Source organism: Bubalus bubalis, chromosome 7, assembly GCF_019923935.1.
Source record: "Bubalus bubalis isolate 160015118507 breed Murrah chromosome 7, NDDB_SH_1, whole genome shotgun sequence".
NCBI lineage: Eukaryota > Metazoa > Chordata > Mammalia > Artiodactyla > Bovidae > Bubalus > Bubalus bubalis.
Genome location: NC_059163.1, coordinates 24469102 through 24492392, shown reverse-complemented (window position 1 = coordinate 24492392; position 23291 = coordinate 24469102). Strand labels below are relative to the sequence as shown.

At 43.4% G+C, this 23291-nt stretch overlaps 1 protein-coding gene and 1 pseudogene across 2 annotated transcripts in view; one reads left to right on the top strand and one right to left on the bottom strand.

Moving 5' to 3' along the window:
* Nucleotides 1–23291, top strand: part of FRAS1 (Fraser extracellular matrix complex subunit 1) — a 522812-nt gene that overhangs the window by 255516 nt on the left and 244005 nt on the right. For both annotated transcript variants that reach the window (XM_044945743.2, XM_025289852.3), the window contains exons 15-17: nucleotides 7909–8052; nucleotides 20189–20329; nucleotides 22108–22248. In XM_044945743.2, coding sequence (XP_044801678.2) covers nucleotides 7909–8052; nucleotides 20189–20329; nucleotides 22108–22248 — 426 coding nt within the window. The remainder of the gene's footprint in view (nucleotides 1–7908; nucleotides 8053–20188; nucleotides 20330–22107; nucleotides 22249–23291) is intronic.
* LOC102407865 lies at nucleotides 14544–15560 on the bottom strand (annotated as a pseudogene).

The following is a 23291-nucleotide window of genomic DNA, read 5'->3' as shown; positions in this document are numbered from 1 at the left end:
GGACATGTCTGAGTAACTAAGCACAGACTCAAATATATTTGATTAAAGTAAATTATTAGACAATGGGTCCAAGTATAGATATGCACATATTTAATCTTTTGATACATATTAACATATTACTCTCTTTTAAAGAAGTTTTCATTTGCACTCCTCCTAGAAAGGCATGAAAGTGCTTATCTCCCACTACCTCTGTCAACACTAGGCATTACAATTCTAATTACATTTGTCAGTTTGATTTATCAAAATGTAATCTTGGGACTTCCCTGGCAGTCCAGTGGGTAAGACTCCGAGCTTCCAATGCAAGGTTCATAGATTTGATTGCTGGTCAGGGAACTAAGATCCTACATGCCCTAAGGTATGGTCAAAAAAATTTTTTTTTAATTTTTTAATGTAATCTTGTTTATTAACTTATTTATACTTATTTTGGAGATTTATATGAAGGAAGTTGAATTAGTCATTCTTATCCACTCATGGCCCCTTTTCATCATTAGCCTGTGCCAGGCTATTCTCCTCCTTATCTATCTTCCTGTTTATTCCTTTTCTTCCCATTACCTGTCTCCACTTCCCTTCCCCACTTAACTATTCTAATGGGATTTAATGTGGATTTGTTGTATGCATGTGCTCTTACTGTTTTGTATGCACATATTTTAAATATTCATACATGTTATTGTTGTTGTTCAGTTGCTAAGTCCTGTCCGACTCTTTGCAACCCATGGACTACAGCACACTAGTCTTCCCTGTCCTTGACTATCTCCGGGAATTCACTGTAACTCATGTCCATTGAGTCTGTGATGCCATCCAACCATCTCATCCTCTGTTGCCCCCTTCTCCTCCTGCCCTCAATCTTTCCCAGCATCAGGGTCTTTTCCAATGAGTTGACTATTCACATCAGGTGACCAAAGGATTGGAGTTTCAGCTTCAGCATTAGTCCTTCCAGTGAATATTCAGGACTGATTTCCTTTAGGATGGACTGGTTGGATCTCCTTGCAGTCCAAGGGACTCTCAAGAGTCTTTTCTAACACCACAGTTCAAAAGCATCAATTCTTCAGCACTCAGCTTTCTTTATAGTCCAACTCTGACAGCCATACATGACTACTGGAAAAACCATAGCTTTGACTAGACGGTCCTTTTTCGGCAAAGTAATGCCTCTGCTTTTTAATACACTGTCTAGGTTTGTCATACATATTAACAGAAGGACATTTCATTCTTTTCCTTTTTTTCTTAAATTTTAAAGACTTTAGAAATTCTTAGAGCCATTTTAGGTTTACCACACAATTAAAAGGAAAGGAAAGAGATTGCCCACACACTCCCATTCCCAGCATAAGCGCAACCTCCTCAATTATCACCATTCTTCCCCAGAGTGGGAGGGGCTTCCCCATGGCTCAGTGGTAGAGAATCCTCCTGCAGGAGATACAGGTTTGACCCCTGGGTCAGGAAGATCCCCTACATGAGGAAATGGCAACCAACTCAAGTATTCTTGCCTGGAAAATCCCATGGACAGAGGAGCCTGGCAGGCTACAGTCCATGGGGTTGCAATGAGTCAGAGGCAACTGAGCACACACCCTAGACTTGCACCTTTGTTGCCATGGATGACTTTCTTTCCCTCACTGAACCCTGTTTCTAAGATGCATACATGTTTCTATGTGTACATCCAATCCTTTGCATCTAGTTGCTGCTCTCCTGGTCGTTTTCACATCTCCATCTATTTGAGAGAGTGAAGATGTTTTCATTTGTTTTTATTTTTCTATTATGAACTCCCTCAAGTACATATGGGTTTTCAGAATACATGGAGACCAGGCATTGCAACGTCAGGTGTTAAAGCTTCTGGTGGTACAGGGAGGAAGGTCGAGGGCAGAGACCAGCTTGGTAGGGGCCAGAAGCAGGTGGAAGTAAAAGGATCACGAATGGTAGTGACTCAGAGGACACCCTCCTTTTAAATTTGTCTGGTGTCCATTGTCCATCCTTCTTAGACTAGTAGCCTTGGCCTCAGGTGTGGCTGCAGTGGAGGAAGAGAGCACAGTTTGCCCAGCATCTGGGCTTCACTGTGAGCATCACAGAGCTGTTCTCAATCAGTTTCCAAAGGGTTTTTGTTAATATTTTGTAGCAATTACAAGGAAAGAGCTCTACAGTAGGCAGCCTCTGGGCAAGACTGGAGCTCCTTTATGTAATTGCTGGAGGAATCCCTGTGGGCTCTGTTATTTCTTTTCGCTCCCTTTCTAAGTGAACCTTCCTTTCCCGTAGTCTTTTTCATCCTTACCCTTTCTGCCTTGTGTTACATTTTAATTTGCTCCCTTTATAATTACTTTGCTTTGGGCACCAGATGAAATGAGATTTGTGCGATCCCATAGGGTGTGCCACTCATAGGATCACATTCAGTGTCCTCTGCTTTCTCATGTACATCACCTCGCCATATCCCCTTGAGTTAAGTACAACAAATATTATTATTCCCACTTTACAGATGAGGAAAGCAAGGGCCAGTGAAGTTGAGTTTAAGATGGGAAAATTTTTTTCATCCAACAAGAGTGTCTTACTAGAAATTTACTCACTGCCTCCTGATAAACTTTAAAATTGGCAGGTCCTTCCTAGTCATGTGTGAGTCATGAAGGATAGTTAGCAGTGGCCACAATGTGGATAAGGACCAGAATGAAGGACTTTACCTTGTCTGTGGTGTCTTGCTTATGCCTGGAGTTTAGGCTGCTTCATGTAGTTGAGAGTGAAAACTTCTTGGCAATTTGGAAATCTGAACTGCACCCTCAGTGATGACTTTAAAACGGCCACTAACCAAGCGTGCTTATTTTCTGGTTATGGACGGGAGACATTCCAGAAGTCCATGGAATGATGAGAATCCAAGATTCCTTCTTTTTCCTGGGGGGCAGTTTAAACTTGAAGGCTGAGGGAACAAGGATCTGTGTCCACTATCTGGGGTCTTTTAAGGCTTCCTGGAAAACAAGAAGCAGTCCCTAGGAAGTATTTTAACATTTTCTTGGGAAAGGGCTGCATTTTATTCTTTGAGTAGCACAGGTTGAATTTTTTTTTACAACCTTCTATTTCAAAATTATCAAATATGAAAAGAAGTTTGTTATTTTTAGAGTAGGGTTTCAATAGAGAGTTGCCAAAAAGAAGAGTATTTCATTCCCTTTCATTTTGAAAGGAATTGCTCGGCAAGCTAACACATGTCTTGTTATTCTCTGAAAGAGTCAGGGGCTTTCCAAAATTAATTATCTTCTGCACGTGAGATAAGATGATGGCTTTCTCTTATTCGTCCTCTGTTTTAATTTATCATCACAGTATACACTTCAAACGCTGGGTGAGCTGAACATGTATCACTAAGAGAAATTATGGTGAAAAGTCAGGGACTGACCTTTTATTTTTCATAATAACCCAAATGAAATAAAAGCTCCATGTAAAATAAGCCTGCAAGGAGAGATTATCTGCAGTAGCATATGTTCAGTGTTAGAAATTAGAAATCAATTGCAAAACACAGTGGGAGTATGTCATTATGAGAAATGACAACTCAAAAAAAAAAGGAAAGAAATGACAGCTCAGCATAGTCCTGTGTTAAAATAAAAATCCCTTCTGCTGTCCTGCCTGGCTGTGGAACATGCCTTTTTTTTTTTTTTTTTTTTTATGAGATGGGAAAAAAGAGAAGGTCCAGCATCACATTTGGCTCTAAATGTAGATAGGTCCAGCATGGGCTTCCCAGGTAGTGATTCAGTAAAGAACCTACCTGCCAATGCAGGAGATGTAAGAGAGGCGGGTTCAATCCCTGGGTCCAGAAGATTGCCCTGGAGGAGGGCATGGCTGCACACTCCAGTATTCTTGCCTGTAGAATTCCATGGACAGAGGAGCCTGGTGGGCTATAGTCCATAGGGTTGCTAAGAGTCAGACTGAAGCAGCTTAGCATGCATGCACAGTCGGTAAGTAGCAGGAGAGGCATGTACAAAGGGCTGCAGGAACCTAGAGGAAGGAGTAACTGGCTTTGTCTGGACAAGTTCAGCAAAGCATCATAGACATAGTGACACTTTAGGACACCTCTCAGATGTATGCAAGATTATATTCAGGGACCATGGAAGGAGCCAGAGGCATTGCTGGCTGGGTCAGTCCTGTGTGGTGTGGGGCATCCAGACCCTTGATCATCACATGGTCTGCTTAGGGTCTCTGCTCCATAGAGCTGGTATGGTGGAGGGAGGTAACAGCAGGCAGGGTGAAAGGTTAGGTAGGTCTCAGTGTGTGACAGGGCTGAGTGCCATCCCTAAGTCCAGGGCCTCCATCCTGCTCATCTTTTGACCCCTGTCCTCACTGGCAGCATGGGTGGTAATATTTAAATTATTAACAAGCGGTATGGCAAAGATCAGACTGGTCAGAAGGAGCGGAGACCCAAGACCCTCTCCTATGTCAGACCTTTCATCGTTGGAGATGGTGTCTGCAGTGTCCCCAGGGCTGAAGACAGAGTATCAGGGAGGGTACCATTTACCAAACAGGTTGGAAGTATTTGTAATGTTTCAACTGCCAGTGCAGCTGATATAATGTACTGCCATCAGACAGTCCCTGAAACAACTGGGAATTGCCCTTTCATCTCGCATCTCCTCCTCACTTCTGGGACAAGGATGATTTCATTCCTTAAAGATGTCTTGAGCTAATCACCCTCTCCTCTCCCCACTGCAAAGTTAATACTCTAAAAAGCAAAACTGATCAATTCCTCTGCCCTGATTAAAACTTTTAAGGGGATGATATCCAAGGTCCTTTACTTCTGCCTGCCTGACACTCGTGATCTGACCCCTGTTGTCTTTTTCACCTCACTCCCCATCATGCCCTGGGGACTTACTCCCTGGTGCGCTGGCCTACCTGTGGCAGCTGGGAAGGCCCTCTAGACTAGTCCTTCACCTTGCATGTGGTAGGTGCTTCTGATGAACATTGATAGATTAGCATGGCATGCCTTCTTAGAAATGCAGTTGGATTTTTGTTTGTTTGTTTGGGTAACAGCTTTGAATCAACTCCATTTCCTCAGTAAGACAGAAGCCCTTAACATTGATAGACACTTCAGATAGTGACTGCAATCAGCTGTTGAGAGTAGTTGAATAAATGAATGAAAATTTTTATGTGCATTCAGGGTAGAATTTGCTACTGGGATCTTTGCATCCAAGTATTTGGTTTTAAGTAGCATCAGTGGCTTATCTCAACACAAGCAGTGTTTTCATGCACCATTTGTAAATAAGGTGGCAAGTGTAAGAGGAGTTTGTAGAGTACCAAGCAGTGTGCTCAACCGAGTTGACAAAAGGGTATGGACTCTGTCCCTATGGACCTTATGGTGAGGGAGCTCCCTAGTGAGGAAGTCAGATGACAAGTAAGTAAACTTTGTCCAGTTTTGCTTTCCAGCTGCCACTCTCATCTCTTACCTGGACCAGAATAGTCAGCTCCATGCTCGTCTCCCTGCAGCATACAAGTCCTTAAGCCCTCTCTTCATGACATCCAAAGAGAACTTTTAAACATCTCAAGCAGGGCTTGTGTCTATCCTATTTAAGCCCATTCTTGACTCACATCACAGTTAGGCTAAAAATCCTAATTTCTTTCCATGGTCTCTGAGATCAAGTTTGATAGGGCTTCTGCCTACCCCTCCGGCCATGAATCAGGTCACTGTGCCCTCTATTCCCCACTGTACCCCAAGACGTCCACCAGGTCCAGTCACAAGAGGAGCCTCCAGTTCCTTGAACCCCCAAGCTCCTTCCCTTTTCCTTTGTTGCTGCTGCTCTCTGGCTCTCTCCATGGCTCGCCATGTTTCATTCTTCAGATCTTCCTTCTGTCAGTCCCTTGCACTCCCACTACTGTTGTTCTTTTTTTTTTAACTTTTAATTTTATATTAGAGTATAGTTGATCGCGGAGAAGGCAATGGCACCCCACTCCAGTACTCTTGCCTGGAAAATCCCATGGACAGAGGAGCCTGGTAGGCTGCAGTCCATGGGGTCCCGAAGAGTCGGACACGACTGATCGACTTCACTTTCATGCATTGGAGAAGGCAATGGCAACCCACTCCAGTGTTCTTGCCTGGAAAATCCCAGGGACGGGGGAGCCTGGTGGGCTGCTGTCTATGGGGTCGCACAGAGTTGGACATGACTGAGGCGACTTAGCAGCAGCAGCAGCTTAGTCTTTTGGAGAGAAAAGTTGTCTGAAATTAAAGCCTTTCCTTGCACTTTAGAACTGAGAGGACTAGGTCTTGAGATTTGCCATGTAGGCCTCCTTTCTTCTGATTCCAAAGGGATGCCTAATTAAGTTACTTAGGTATAGCTCTCAAGTCACCTGTGACCAGCAAAAGCATTCTCTCTGCCAATTCTGATCAGAATGAATATCTCTGAAAAATAGGTTGTGCTCCATTGTAAAGAAAACATTTTGAAAATCAGGATACACTAACAGGGGCTTCCCTGGTAGCTCAGTGGGTTAAGAATCCACCTGCAGTGCAGGAGACCCCAGTTCGATCCCTGGGTCAGGAAGATCCCTTGAAGAAGGGATAGGCTAATCAGTCCAGTATACTTGGGCTTCCTGGTGGCTCAGATGGTAAAGAATCCACATGTAATGCAGGAGATCTGGGTTCGATCCCTGGGTTGGGAAGATCCCCTGGAGGAGGACATGGCAATCCACTCCAGTATTCTTGCCTGGAAAATCCCCATGGACAGAGGAGCCTGGCAGGCTACAGTCCATGGGGTTGCAAAGAGTCGGATGAAACTAAGCACACAGCCCATACACTAACAGAAGGATGGATGATGTTAGCCCTACAGACAGTGTGCCAACTCTGAATATATTCAGTCATTCGGAATAGACCTCTCTTTATAGACCTAAGATAAAGAGCAAGAATGAATAGTAATAAAACAATCAAATGCTGGAAAAGGAGGAGATGGTCATACCTTAAAGGAATAACTCTGGTCTAGAAACAACATATAGTTAAAAATCTAAGGTATAAGGGAAAGGCAGGCTTTGTGAGTCCTCAAGATACAAGTTTAGAGCAGATGCTATGGGGAAACCAGAGGCTGAGCTGTAAGAGTTGTGAGGGAAGACGAGGGTGGGACAGCTGGGGTGGGGGAGAGATGGAAAGGGCAGGAAGGACCAACTGAAGTCAAGCAGTACTGGATCTTTCAAAGTCTATTCAAGGGTAAGAGTGCATCAGAATCAGTTCAGTCACTCCATCGTGTCTGAATCCTTGTGACCCCATGAACCACAGCATGCCAGGTCTCCCTTTCCATCACCAACTCCCGGAGTCCACCCAAACTCATGCCTATCAAGTCGGTGATGCCATTCAACCATCTCATCCTCTGTCGTTCCCTTCTCCTCCCACCCTCAATCTTTCCCAGCATCAGGGTCTTTTCAAATGAGTCAGCTCTTCGCATCAGGTGGCCAAAGTATTGGAGTTTCAGCCTCAACATCAGTCCTTCCAGTGAACACCCAGGACTGATCTCCTTTAGAATGGACTGGTTGGATCTTCTTGCAGTCCAAGGGACTCTCAAGAGTGCATGGCATCCCTCATAAGCGGATGCTCGACATGTTGGAGGTTGAGTGCAGTTATCTAGTTTGACACTTTGTTGTGTGGTTTCGAAGGCAAGGTGATGGAGGGCCTTCTAATTTCACTAGACAGACCGTATTTGTCTAGAAAATTATGATTCCATTCCCTGTGATTCCCATTATTCAAAAGCCTCTGGTTTCCTGTACCAGTTCTCTTAGCAGTAATTTACGAAAGTTATGCCTCTGGCCAACAGGAAATGTTTTTCTTTTATTTTTTGGTGGGGGTGGTTTTTTTCTCCTGCAGTGCATATATGTGTCTAGTGGTTTAGGACCGAAGGTTCCAACATCCTCCTTATAAATTCTAAAGCCTTTGAAAGAAAAATTGTAGTCAGTCTTTTCTACTCTGGGTTCTTCCTACAGCCTGCCACGAGTCCTGTGCCGCCTGCTGGGGTCCCACAGAGAAGCACTGCCTGGCCTGCAGAGACCCCCTCCACGTGCTAAGACAGGGTGGCTGTGAGAGCAGCTGTGGCAATGGGTTTTACAACAAGCAGGGGACCTGCAGTGGTAAGTGCCCCGCTTTGCAGGCCAAAGCGGTTTTTGCTCTTCCAGCATCCCTTGTTTCATTCAAATCACAGCACCAAAACCCATCGCTTCTTCTATTGAACAAATATGCAAAATGATGCTAGGTTTGGTTTCCCAGTGGGGCTTCCCAGGTGGCTCGGTGGTAAAGAATCTACCTGCCAATGCAGGAGATGCAGGTTCAGTCCCTTTGTTGGGAAAATCCCCTGGAGAAAGAAATGTCAACCCACTCCAGTATTCTTGCCTGGGAAATCCCATGGACTGAGGAGCTTGGAGGGCTACAGACCATGGAGTCACAAAGAGTCAGACGTGACTGAGCACACACGTAGCAGGCTAGAATTGGCCGTGTTTTAGTAGTTTGTGGAACATGTTTTTTCCCAGTGAGAATTCCCTTGAATACCTTTGTCTCCCAACTGCTTGTTACGTTGGGTGCTCTTTGTAACCTTGTCCTGCATGCATATGAGGACCCAGGCCGCTTGCTTCAGACCCATGGCTGGAGGGAGAGGAGCCCAGCTTCCATATATGTATGGGGACCAAGGCACTCCTTGGGACTCCCAGGCCAGCCAAGGGCTACCCTGATTTTGATGTTGGTGCCCTTGAATTGAAACTGAGCCACTTATTGTCTATTCAACCTTCAAGACAACTGAAGACAATAAGCGTTAACCCAACTTCGTGCTCCCTGTGCAGGGTACTGTCCCACATGCTAAACATTAACCCACTGAGAGGCAGGAACATGTTAGGAGAAAAAGCATGACCTGGGGCAAGTTACTTAATCTCTTCCTGTGTCAATTTCCCATTTGTTAAATGCTGACAATAGTCCTATCTGTGGGAGACAGAATGGCTCCTCAAAGATGCCCCGTCCCAATCAGTAGCATGTGTGAATATTCTGCCTCAGGTGCTAAAAGGGACTTTGTAGGTATGATTAAGGAGAAGACAATGGCAACCCACTCCAGTACTCTTGCCTGGAAAATCCCATGGACGGAGGAGCCTGGTGGGCTGCAGTCCATGGGGTCGCTAAGAGTCGGACACGACTGAGCGACTTCACTTCCACTTTTCACTTTTATGCATTAGAGAAGGAAAGGGCATCCCATTCCCCTGTTCTTGCCTGGAGAATCCCAGGGACGGGGGAGCCTGGTGGGCTGCCATCTCTGGGGTCACACAGAGTTGCACACGACTGAAGTGACTTGGCAGCAGCAGCAGGTATGATTAAGTAAGGATCTTGAGGTGGGGGTGGTTACCCTGGATTATCTGAATGAGCCAGTGTAATCACGAGGGTCCTAATAGGGAGGCAGGAGGATCAGCATCAGAAAAGGAGACCAGAAACAGAAGCAGACTTGGGAGCGATGCTGGGAAGGGACCATGAGCATGCAGGCAGCCTATAGAACCTGGAAAGAGACAAGGAATAAACAAAGAAATAGATTCTTCCACCCAGAGCTTCCAGGAGTAATGCAGTCCTGCTAATGCACAGATTTTAGGACTTCTGATCTCTTAAAATGTATGATAATAAATGTGTGTTGCTTTAAGCCATGTCTGTGGTCATTTGTTACATCAGCACACACCTAACTCAGAAGGCCATGCCAAGACTGAATTAATGTAGGTGAGGCATTTAACTCAGTGCCTGGTACAGAATAAGTGCTTTGTGTTTAGTGTTTAATCCTCGCAGCAATTTTCTGAGGTAGTTATCGTCATCCTCTGTTCTCAGATAAAGAAGCAGAGAGACTAAGAAACTTGCCTAAGGTCACAGAGCTAATGAGGGGCAGAGTTGGGATTCATGCTGGGTCTTCTGAGTTTAGACCTTAACTGCCTAATAATTGCTCTGGTACTCCTATAACACGATCCCTCTTTATGCACCTCTGCCCATCTCCTGTCCCCTATCCTTCTCCTTTCCCTTGACCCTCTTCTCCTCCTGCTTCCTTGTCTTCCTGTGCTTGTGTACATGCATACTCAGTCATATCTGACTCTTTGTGACCCCATGGACTAGAGCCCACCAGGCTTCTCTGTCCATGGGGATTCTCCAGGCAAAAATACTGGAGTGGGTTGCCATTCCCTTCTTCAGGGGATCTTCCCGACCCAGGGATCAAACCTGCATCTCTTGCATCTCTATCAGTCTTTAGATCAGCCAGCTATCCCTGTGGCTGGTCCACAGGGTGAGCACCTGATGGTGAATGAAAGGTTTGAATCAAATTTATTGTGATGGTCAATATTGAAAAGTCAGATGACATTAAAAAAATTTATTTATTTTCATTGGAGGCTAATTACTTTACAATATTGTAGTGGTTTTGCCATACATTGACATGAATCAGCCATGAATGTACATGTGTTCCCCATCCTGAATCCCCCTTCCACCTCCCTACCCATCCCATCCCTCAGGGTCATCCCAGTGCACCGGCCCTGAGCACCCTGTCTCATACATTTTTTTAAATAAGTAAGTCCACTAAATTAAAAAAAAAAATGTGCAGCCCATAAAACTTTCTCAAGTTATTATGCTCATTTTGTTTACTGAGCAGGGCAACAGCACACATGAGATGATCTCTGAGACTTGACAAATGCACTTGTCTCAGAGAAGAGAGAGAGCTCTTGGCAGCTGCTTGCTTAAAGCCGTGCAAGGATCCATCAGTATCTCTGGTGTGAGAAACCTCACTCGATTTGGACAAGTCACAGGTGGCTTTAGTGTGGATTCAGGAGAGAACGAGGAAAGAAAACCAGGCTGCCATTACCCTGAGCATTTTAATCTTTTTCTGCCAGCATCACTTCCCTGCTCAATTAAGCCAGATGTATTCTCCTAAGGTCGGCAGATGTCAACATGCACTAATTCAAAGGCCTGGAGGCATCTACCCTTTTAATTCCCCGAGGAAGCTGGCTGCTGTGACACAGACCTGCTACCGAGATGATGTTATCTGGATTGAGAAAGCAACTTTTGCTAGGGATGTGTGTATGTAAAAGGAGTGATACCCAGTTAGTGTGAGCCTGAGGCAGTGAGGGGTGGGAGTCTACTTGGGCTAAGAGGTTGAGTGAAGAAAACCAGACCTCCTTGCAGACTGGAAGAATTTAAAAGAAGACTGCTGAACAGGTGGCTTCGGGAGAAAGTATACATCTGAAATGCTATCTGTATACATTTTGAAACAAAGCAGAAAGAGAACTTCCAAACACAAGGATGGACCAGTGCTGACATTAGTCAGCCAACCATTGGTCAACTGACCATTGGTTAATTAGTGAATGCCTGCCATGTGCTTAGCAGATACAAGACTTTGTGATGCCGTTGGCATTGACCAATGGCCCTTTTGATGGACAAAACTGGGGTTTACGCTCTTCATAAAATTGTTCGAGTTCTCTAAGTCTGTGTCAAATGCCTTCAGAAAGGTTTGTATAAATATTTTCTAAAGCAATGGTGAACCGAGTCACTGATTGCTATCGGAATGTTAATTAAGACGTCTGATGGTGATAAGCTGACTTACTTTCAATTCAGATTAGTGCTATTTGAGATAAGGCCCAGCTGGTGTTGGTTTAATAATTTATAACCCAAGCAACCCATATCCGTAGAAATCTCAAGTTGAGTGCTGAGAAAAATCCAGCACAACCTGTTATAAATGGTGCTTTGTAATGGCTGAAAGAATTTACAACAACCAAGTTTGTCTGTGGTACATGCTTTGAGTTTTACAAATATTAGGTATAAAGGGTGGGGAAATTCGAAGGACAAAACCTCCTCATTGTTTAGTCATGTAAGTACCTGTGCTGTTATGAAGGGCTTTTCTGGCTCTGGCTAACACATAAATCAAAGCAGAGTCAGAGGTTTCTGTTAAATATTTTCTCTTCCTTCCGCCTTTCTTTTTCTTCTCTTTCCTTCCTTCCTTTTATACTGATTTCCCTTCCTTACCTGGGCAACTATTTAAAATTTTTTATCCTTTTGTTTTTATGGGCTCATGTAAAATGAGTTTTGTTTTCAGTGAGTACATGTATATTTTTCTTAAATGATACCGTTTTTTAAATTAATTTGTTTTATTTGGCAAATAATTACAATATTGTGATGGTTCTTGCCATACATCAACATGAATCGGCTACCGGTATACATGTGCCTCCCTCATCCTGAAGCCCCCTCCTACCTCCCTCCCCATCCCATCCCTCTGGGTTGTCCCAGAGCACCGGCTTTGGGTGCCCTGCTTAATGCATCCAACTTGCACTGCTCATCTATTTTACATATGGCAATGTACATGTTGAAGTGCTATTCTCTATATGTATATGTATATTTTTCTTAAATGATACCATGGTATAGAGTTCATACCAGTTTACAGAGTTCATGTTGTCCTTTTTGCACTCAGCAGTATGTCTTTCAGATTCACCCAGGTTGTTATAGCATCTAGGCGTTTGCTTCTCACTGCTGCGTGATTCTTCCTGGTCTGCATTCCCACTCTCCCAGGGACAGACTCCCCACATCTGTCCATCTGCATGGCATCACTAGGGAACACCAGTGAGCAACCTCCAACATATCCTTCAATGAGCTTGAGGGGGTGTGGGGAAGATTTCATGGGATTGATGGATAACCCCAGAACAGAATTACTGGTTACTTTTTTTAATTTTAATTTATTCTTTATGTGTTGACTCTGCATTTTCTCTATGGGACTAAGTAGTGCCAGGTAGCTCACCAGCATCTATACGCCCAAGCATCAGGGCTGTCTCATCTCCACATTCTGGCCATGACTTGACATTATCAAACTTCAGGTTTTTTCCTGGTCAATAAGTATACAGGAGCATTATGTTTTAATTTGCTTATTTCTGATTATTAATGAGTTTGAGATTATCTTCAACTCCTGTTGGACTTCTGTGTTTCCTCTTTGATAAACTGTTTTTAATGTGTCTTTCCCATTGTTTCACTGGCCTTGCTTCCTTTTCATTGTTGATTTTACGGAGTTCTTTGCACTTTGTGATACTAACTCTGTCAGTTCTTAAATATACAAACATTTTCCCATTTTGTTGCTTTTTAACCTTTAATGTGGTGCCCTTCATTGAACAAAAATATGTAATTCATCATTTTTTACTTTAACTTTTTGCTTTTGAAATTTTAAGATAAAGACCTACCCTGTTCAAGTTCACAAAGAAATTACACTACAATTAATAGAAAAAATTCTATTAATTTCAGTTTTAACTTTATGTAGGCTCATCCATCTAGAGTCCACTTCTGTGAGATGCAGTTTGATTTTTCTCCGTTTCATGATCCAGTTTCCCCAGCATTCAGTCTAACTTTCTCCATTGATCTTTATTGGATATTAAATTTTCCTATGCACACAGGTCTGTCTCTGAGGTATTTCGTAGTCTAAATTTCTATTCCTATACCACTGTCACATTGTTTGTTTTATTCCTTAATTTCTTTTGCTTTGCAATATGTCTCAGTGTCTGATTGGGCAAATTATCCCTTTCTTTCCTTTTTACTTATCTCCCACCTTGATATTTATTACATTACTAACATTTCTAGAAAAACCAAGTAGCAAGTTTAATAACTGAATTCACATCAACAGGTTTTATTTTGATCCATTAGCCAGTTTGGAAAAAAGCCATATTGATTAAAGGGATTAAAAGTAAAAAGTACCTTTTTCTTTGCTGCATATAATTATTTTTTAATGCAATGGCTCTAAAACTCCAAACATCAGATGCAAAATCCAATGGTAAGACTCTCAAGACATGGATTTGTGTTTTACATCTTTAAAAAGTAATGTGTTTTACATCTTTAAAAACATAATGGCTCAGCTGGTAGAGAATCCGCCTGCAAGTGGGAGACCTGGGTTCAATCCCTGGGTTGGGAAGATGCCCTAGAGAAGGGAAAGGCTACCCATTCCAGTATTCTGGCCTAGAGAATTCCAAGGACTGTACAGTCCATGGGGTCACTGAGTCGGACACAACTGAGTGACTTTCGATTTCATTTTTCACTTCTTGTAGTGCTAACAGTAAAATACATCAACCTTAATCTTATGAAAGCAGCACATTCTTAGGAGTAGCTAGTATATAAAAAGTATCGGCATCAGTGGTTTGTACGTAAAAACTTATTTTTTAAGTCAAAGTATGCAACAGATGGCTTCCCAGGTGGTACTAGTGGTAAAGAACCTACCTGCCAGTGCAGGAGACATAGGAGATCACTAGTTTGATCTCTGGGTTGGGAAGATCCTTTGGAGGAGGGCATGGTAACCCACTCCAGTAGTCTTTCCTGGAGAATCCCATGGACAGGGAGTCTGGTGGGATATAGCCCGTAGGGTCGCAAAGAGTCAGACACTACTGAAGTGACTTAGCACACACGCACACATACAACAAATAAAACCTACAGAAAACAAATTTTCCCATCACAATCTGTTGCTTTACTAAGTAGTATTTTGAAAACACATTCCTTCAGTCATTATAAAATTCTTAAAATACAAAAGAAAGAAAACCTATAAGAAAGTCTAGTAGACCAGATGATGTTGGCAGGACTTTTATTATCTGTGGTTATGTTTTTAGTACATCCCATGCCGTCCCCTTCGACTCATGCCACCTTGCCCATAGTAACTGCTACTGCCTCCACCACCCAGGCCAGAACGACTCAAGCCATCAGGAGTACCGTATCCTCCACTGTAATTGTTCCCCATTCCCATCCTCACAGCTGATCTGTGGGCTCTTTGATTATCCATTCCATCTCTGCCGTAACCTCCCATTCCTGAGCCACCTTCCAGGAATTTAATTCAAGAAGAATTCAATGTATTGATGTTGTGTGTTATTCTTCTCTTTGGACATGGTAGCTACTGCATCTTCACGTGTCACAAACTCTACATCTTCTCCTGTTGCCCTGCCATCAGTTCCAATATCAGTATGCACTTGGATTAAATTTAGTGGTGAGAAGAAATTAGCAATGTCATCTCCAGTTGCCGGAAAAGGTGGTCCTCTCATATGTACAAAATGACTACCATGAAAACCTGAACTTGTATCACCAACTCCCCCATAGCCGTGTCCTCCCATACCTCTTCCATCGCTCATGCTGTCATCAAAGGCATCATTTCCGTAGCCATAAACACTGTGGCCACCATAGTCATCAAAACCTCCATAATCACCATCATACCCATCATCTTCTCATCGAATTCTGTCATACATGCTTCCATGCCCAGCTCCATAATAATTTCCTCTTCCTCCTATTGGTCTATCATGTGGTCCTGGTTGTTGGCCCAGCAAACTTCTTGGTGGATCATAAAGTCCTTTGATTTCCTTGCTGCTACTTCTGAGGTTCTCAATAGCCCTGGGCCTCATTCTTTCCTTGTGTTTCCCGAGTGCATTTTCTGCTATTTTCTTTGAAGCAAAGGCACGAAGGCCTCCCCTGTGCTTCTCCCGTGGTAGTCCATTGTCAGAGTTATTCCATTTGGCACGATTTCCAACCCTTGAAAGAACTATTTCATCTTTGCCGCAATCAGATGGCAGTCCACGAAGCTGTACTGTCCATCACTAGTATCATTTTGGCCATTATGTTTCACAAGCCAACCCATCTCAATACTGTTTGGTTTAAATGCCCCTTTTACTTCAAATGCCCTGTTGGGTAACAGTTGCGCTGACTCCAGTGCCCATGGAATCTGGTTGTGAGGTGGGAGAAGTTGTCCACCTCGTGTACTGCTCCCACAATGGTTCTTCCAGCTATCTACAGCAGTGGTAACCACACCCTTTTCACTTTTGTTAAGTATTCATGAACTTTCAGTTCAGTTTAGTCGCTCAGTCATGTCTAACTCTTTGTGACCCCATGAATCGCAGCATGCCAGGCCTCCCTGTCCATCACCAACTCCAGGAGTTCACTCAAACTCATGTCCATCGAGTCGGTGATGCCATCCAACCATCTCATCCTCTGTCATCCCCTTCTCCTCCTGCCCCCAATCCCTCCCGCATCAGAGTCTTTTCCAATGAGTCAACTCTTCGCATGAGGTGGCCAAAGTACTGGAGTTTCAGCTTCAGCATCAGGCCTTCCAATGAACACCCAGGACTGATCTCCTTTAGAATGGACTGGTTGGATCTCCTTGCAGTCCAAGGGACTCAAGAGTCTTCTCCAACACCACAGTTCAAAAGCATCAATTCTTCCAGCTTTCTTCACAGTCCAACTCTTACATCCATACACGACTACTGGAAAAACCGTAGCCTTGACTAGATGGACCTTTGTTGGCAAAGTAATATCTCTGCTTTTCAATATACTATCTAGGTTGGTCATAACTTTCCTTCCAAGGAGTAAGCGTCTTTTAATTTCATGGCTGCAGTCACCATCTGTAGTGATTTTGGAGCCGCAAAATATAAAGTCAGCCCCTGTTTCCACTGTTTCCCCATCTATTTCTCATGAAGTTATGGGACCAGATACCATGATCTTCGTTTTCTGAATGTTGAGCTGTAAGCCAACTTTTTCACTCTCCACTTTCACTTTCATCAAAAGGCTTTTTAGTTCCTCTTCACTTTCTGCCATAAGGGTGGTGTCATCTGCATATCTGAGGTTACTGATATTTCTCCCGGCAATCTTGATTCCAGCTTGTGTTTCTTTCAGCCCAGCATTTCTCATGATGTACTCTGCATATAAGTTAAATAAGCAGGGTGACAATATACAGCCTTGACGTACTCCTTTTCGTATTTGGAACCAGTCTGTTGTTCCATGTCCAGTTCTAACTGTTGCTTCTTGACCTGTATACAGGTTTCTCAAGAGGCAGATCAGGTGGTCTGGTATTCCCATGTCTTTCACAATTTTCCAGTTGATAGTTATCCACACAGCCAAAGACGTTGGCATAGTCAATAAAGCAGAAATAGATGTTTTTTTGGATCTCTCTTGCTTTTTTCATGATCCAGCACATGTTGGCAATTTGATCTCTGGTTCCTCTGCCTTTTCTTAAACCAGCTTGAACATCTGGAAGTTCACGGTTCACATATTGCTGAAGCCTGGCTTGGAGAATTTTGAGCATTACTTTACTAGTATGTGAGATGAGTGCAATTGTGCGGTCGTTTGAGCGTTCTTTGGCATTGCCTTTCTTTGGAATTGGAATGAAAACTGATCTTTTCCAGTCCTGTGGCCACTGCTGAGTTTTCCAAAGTTGCTGGCATATTGAGTGCCACACTTTCACAGCATCATCTTTCAGGATTTGAAATAGCTCAACTGGAATTCCTTCACCTCCACTACCTTTGTTTGTAGTGATGCTTCCCAAGGCCCAGTTGACCTCACATTCTAGGAAGTCTGGCTCTAGGTGAGTGATCATACCATCATGATTATCTGGGTCATGAAGATCTTTTTTGTACAGTTCTTTTGTGTATTCTTGCCATCTCTTCTTAATATCTTCTGCTTCTGTTAGGTCTGTAGCATTTCTGTCCTTTATTGAGCCTATCTTTGCATGAAATGTTCCCTTGGTATCTCTAATTTTCTTGAAGAGACCTCTAGTGTTTCCCATTTTATTGTTTTCCTCTATTTATTTGCATTGATCACTGAGGAAGGCATTCTTATCTCTCCTTGCTATTCTTTGGAACTCTGCATTCAAATGGGTATATCTTTCCTTTTATCCTTTATTTGACTCCATCAATTGCCATATTTTTACTCAAATTCTTTAAATGTTTTTCAGGAAGTTAGGATGGTGTAGGTGGATTAAGAGAACAGATAGAATAAATCTCTCAGTTGTTCTCTGTTCCTGAATCATCAGTTCTCTGATAGTGAGAAGAAATGTGTTTGGCTTGTTTTTAAAGAATTTAGCCATGAGTGTGTTTGAGTCATGGACTTACCTGCTACTGCATTTACCCTCAACTTTGTTTTCTGTTCAGCAAAGGAGTTTGTTCTGTTCAAGGCCAATCTCTCCATCTGTACTTTTGAATATATCTCCCTTCTTTCTCCTAGATATGCTTTCGGCAATTATTCAAACTCTTCTCTTTTTAAAAACCTCTCCTGGGGTCTGTATTTGCCTTGGGCTTTTACAGTGCTGGAGAAACAATACATCTTCTTTCGCATGTTTGCGTGCTAAGTCGTTTCAGTCATGTCCAATCCTGTCATGTCTGTGGACCATAGCCCTCCAGGCAAGAATACTGGAGTGGCTTGCGGTACCCTTCTCCAGGGGATCTTTCCCACCCAGGGATCGAACCTGTGTGTCTTAAGTCTTCTGCATTGGCAGGTGGATTTACCACTAGTGCCACCTGCTGCTGCTGCTGCTAAGTCGCTTCAGTCGTGTCCGACTCTGTGCGACCCCATAGACAGCAGCCCACCAGGCTCCTCTGCCCCTGGGATTCTCCAGGCAAGAATACTGGAGTGGGTTGCCATTTCCTTCTCCAATGCATGCACGCATGCTAAGTCGCTTCAGTCGTGTCCGACTGTGCGACCCCATGGACAGCAGTCCACCAAGCTCCTCTGTCCACGGGATTCTCTAGGTAAGAATACTGCAGTGGGTTGCCATTTCCTTCTTCAAGTGCCACCTGGGGAATCCCTTTACTGAATAAATCAACTTGTTTCTGATTTCAACAACCACACCTGTATGTGATGACCCCCAAGGCCCTCCCCTGAGTCTCAGAACTGTCAGTCAGGCTGTTTACTGGACTGCACGTGTCCCAGATGAACCCCCACACCTACTCTTTTTCTTTTGTTCCTCGAGGAGCATCACTCATTCCCTGTACTAGGCCCCTGGCAGCCATCTGAGACACTTCTACCTACACAGCTCTTAAATCTATCACCTCATTCACAGACTTGATGCAGCTCCCAGTCATCTTGTTCCCCGAGCATTTCCACAATTTGCCAACTTGGTCCCCAACTCTCCTCCTCATCCCTCCAAACTGCCTTCCAGCTGAAGCCAAAGTGATCCTGCTTAAACACAAACAGCCATATTTTTACTGTGTTAAAAATTATAGTGAGTGTGACAGTGTTATTCACTCAGTCATGTCCGCGTTTTTGTGACCCCGTGGATAGTAGCCTGCCAGGCTTCTCTGTCCACGAGATTCTCTAGGCAAGAATACTAGAGTGGGTTGTCATTTCCTCCAGGGGATCTTCCCAACGCAATCGAACCCAGTCTGCATTGCAGGCAGATTCTTACCATCTGAGCCACCAGGGAAACCCAAAAATTGTGTAGAGAGAGGCTCCTGAAAGCTTTCCTAAGATGAGCATCTAGACTTTGGAGTCTGGTCGACAGGTTTCTGTAATCTTGCCCTTCCCACTTTTCCAGCTAAAAAAACAGAGCTGCTGTTTCCAAGCCTTTCCCTGAGCAAACTCCAGGAGATGGTGAAGGACAGGAAAGCCTGGTGTCCTGCAGTTCATGGGTTTCCCAGGTTCTACGCCTATACTTGCTTCGCTGCTTCAGCTGAGAGTATATTCCCATCAGCTTGGCATGCTTTGACTCGATATCTAAGACAGCGCTCAAGCGTCATTTCTTCCATGAATCCTTTCCTCACCTTTCATACTTCTTACCCCACACACATTTTGTTGAAATTTTTATGATGCTTATGCAGACTAATCTGAGCAATACATTTAGTATTCCTAATATTGCATATGTTTATTTCCCTCTGGTAGACTTAACAAGTCCCTTAAAGCTGAGACCAAATTGATTTGGATTTTGTGTCTCTACTACCTGGCACAGTACTTGACGCAGAGTTTAAGAAATGTGTTCAGGGCTCACTGAATGAATAAGTGAACGAGTAGATTTTAGAAGATTGTATGAAGCTCAGCAATTTCAACCAAAGTTTTGTAGCATGGCCTTGCTTAGTAGAACTCTGAATTCTCTCTCCAACTAGGGTTGTCAGATGAAATATAGGATGAACTATTTTGGACAAACTTAAAAACTTATTTTTTATTTATCTTGAAATTCAAATTTAACTGAGCATCTGGTATTTTATTTGTTAAATCTGGGAACCCTACTGCCAAAGCCGTTTTGACTTTAAATCCCATATTAAATTGGACACACTGGTAGGTGAGCCTCAGAATATTTGTTATGCTTAGTTCAGTGAATACTTATTGAGTTTTCCTTCAACTGTGAATACAGAACATTTTGAATCAAGGAAACAGACCTCAGCTGAGCAGCCAGAAATGTGATTACTATGTTGATGCCAACTGTGGACATTGAAGGAACAGACTTCCTTTGCTCCCTTTGTTCATTATTGATTTCCTCTGATGGGTTTTCTTTCCCTTTAGCTTGTGATCAATCCTGTAAGAGTTGCGGCCCCAGTAGTCCCAGATGTCTTACCTGTGTGGAGAAGACCGTGTTGCATGATGGGAAATGCATTTCTGAATGCCCTGATGGGTACTATGCTGATGCCACTGGGAGATGTAAAGGTAAGTTACATGGGTAACTGTTACCATCATCCTCCTCATCACCAAAAAAGTAATTAACACATGTTTAATTACACTCAGTGCTGTATGCTGCTCACTTGGAAGTTTGTGTGCATGGTAAGTAAATGGCAAATTAAAAGGAAAATATATCTGTTATGAGGGTGGAAAATATGGGTGGATGCTGGGGGAGTAATGTGATTAAATAAGGGGCTTACACATGCCAATCATCATTAAAGATCATGGGATCATTTTGAAATGCCAAGAAAACCTCTAAAATGTTCACACTTGTACTTGTCAACCATTACTCGCTCAGGCTGTAGGTAGGAGAGCATCATTCTTTAGATGGCATTTGTAAACACATATGTTGGCAATTACAGCACACCAGGAAAATAAAAAAGCAAACCAAGTTTGATAGCTCATAAAGCCAAAGTGTGTATCTATCGAAAATTTGGTTTTATGTGCTATTTATATAGTATTTTTTTTCAGACTTATACATCTTAAACTAGGATACATTCCCGTTTGAGATGGGAACTTACTTCTGCCTCAGACACCCTGATGGCCCTTCTTCTCTGAAACAAGCATGTGTATTCTTACTTCCACTTCTAGTGTCTGTTTGGGGAGGATATTTAGACCCGTCCTACCGCCTTGAATCATCAGCTTCCTGTTTGTTTGTCAGCCTCTTTACTCATCCACTCTTTATCTCTTGTCCTCAGTATTCTGTCCCCAGAGATCTCCTCCTGTCTCCACACTCCCCTCTCCTAGCTCCTGACCATGGTCCTCCAGAACCTTCTTCCAGGGTTCACTCCTGTTAATTAGAACAGCGTGGTGCCATCTGCCTCTTGGAGTCAGTGTCCCATTGTTACTAGCCAGGACCAAAGCAGGAGAGAGGCATGCCTGACGCTGCCATATGTAGTGGTCAAATCCTTTAACATAATTTTTACTTAGACTCCTAGAATGTCCAACTGTAAGTGTGTTAAATGACCATTTAACCCAACGTCTCACCATGCATATGTCAAGGAAACTAGGCCAAGACCCAGTCTTGGCTAAGGGCATAAGCTAGGGGACAGGCCCTTCAAAAATGCCAGGGGTCCCAACACCCAGATCCGTGAACTTTCTCCTCTTCCCTATTCACCGGGGGAGTCTTAGGTTCAGACAGACCTCGGGCTAAATTCTAGCTCTGCTACTAACTAGCTTTGTGACCTTGAGTAAATTTTTTAACTTTCCATGACCTTGGTTTTCTCATCTGTAAAATGAGGTTAATACTACCTACTGCATTAACATTGCTATGAAGATTAAAAGTGGCAATATATATAAAACACAATACAAACACTAAATAAAGGATTTGTGTTGAGTTACTCAGTCGTGGCCAACTCTTTGCGACCCCATCTACTGTAGCCCACCAGGCTCTTCTGTCCATGGAGTTTTTCAGGCAAGAATCCTGGAATGGGTTGCCACTTCCTCCTCCAGGGGATCTTCCCAACCCAGGGATTGAACCCAGGTCTCTTGCATCTCCTGGACTGCATCCCCTTAACCCCTGTGCCACTTGGGAAGCCCAAATAAAGGGTAGCTAATAAATAATAGAACGTGGATGAAAGATGGGCAGAGTTGCAGTGTGAGCGGTGCTGGTAACATAACCACCTCTGAACACATATGCCCCTTGGTTTGGTGCAACACGTGAGGGGGATTGAGGCTAGAAAAGTGGGCATCTTCGCACATGAGGAGGCCAGCCAAGGAGTGGACTCTCTAGTTGCCCTGCTCCCATTGTTTCCTTTCTTCCTCAGTTTGTCACAACTCATGTGCCAGCTGCTCAGGACCCACGGCCTCTCACTGCACCGCCTGCATCCACCCCCAGGCCCTGCGCCAAGGCCACTGTCTGCCCAACTGTGGAGAGGGCTTCTACCCTGACCATGGTGTCTGCAAAGGTATTGTTGGTGTCATCATCATTTATTTATTTATTTGCTCTGCTGGGACTCCGTTGCAGATTCAGGCTTGCGGGCTCAGTAGTTGTGGCATAGGGATTTAGTTGACCCAGGGCGTGTGCAATTTAAGTTTCAGAACCAGGGATTTAAGTCCCATCCTCTGCATTGGAAAGTGGATTCTTAACCCCTGGATTACCAGAGAAGTCCCTTATCATCATTCCTGATAAACTTTCCCATCACAAGGACATAGAGATAAGTTACTTTGTGGGGCAGCTCTTCTTCTAGTGTATCCCATGTGGTTATGCCTGTATTATTAACTTTTTTTTTTTCATTATCAAAGGGAGAATCTGAAAAATCACATTTGAATATTTGTCATGACACTCAATGGGCCACCATCTTTCTGGTCATCCTTGAGGGGAATGTTATTCCCTTTCCTGTGCATTAAAACGAACCCAGTTCTTCTTTCCTCTCTTTCCAATCCTCTGAGCATTACTAATGTTTTTCTTAGTCTTCATTTTGTTTTTCCCTGAAGAACTTCTTTTTGTTAATGATGCTGCTGAGCAAACTGAGAGTTACCAGCAATGCCTCTGGGCTGAATAAAATGGAAAATCTTCCATAGCTATTTGCCGGAAAGGCTCTTGGCTCATAGGGAGGGCAATCTCCTTTGAGCCTTTTGAAACTGGAACGTTGGGAGCAAACATTTTAATTAAGCGAAGTTAATTTATGTTTATTTATACGTAGGGCACCTTGGAAAAGTTGTGAAGGATAGTTACAAGGGGAAAAAAAAAAGTATTTAAAACAGGGCAGCTGCTATAAATATCCCGAAAAAGACAATTCAGAGAATCTTTGAAAAGATGGGAGCGACCATTATATCAGAGCGTGGGCAGGAGAGATTTTGAGTACTCTGGCTCTGATTCTCGCCAGCAGCCAAGGAAAACCAGAAACCATGATGGATTGGTCAGGTGTTTGTAAAGGGGCCTCTTCCTTGTCTAGAAAAGCAGCCTTTCCTCACATAAATTCTAACAGAATTTTGTTAGAATTTCTGG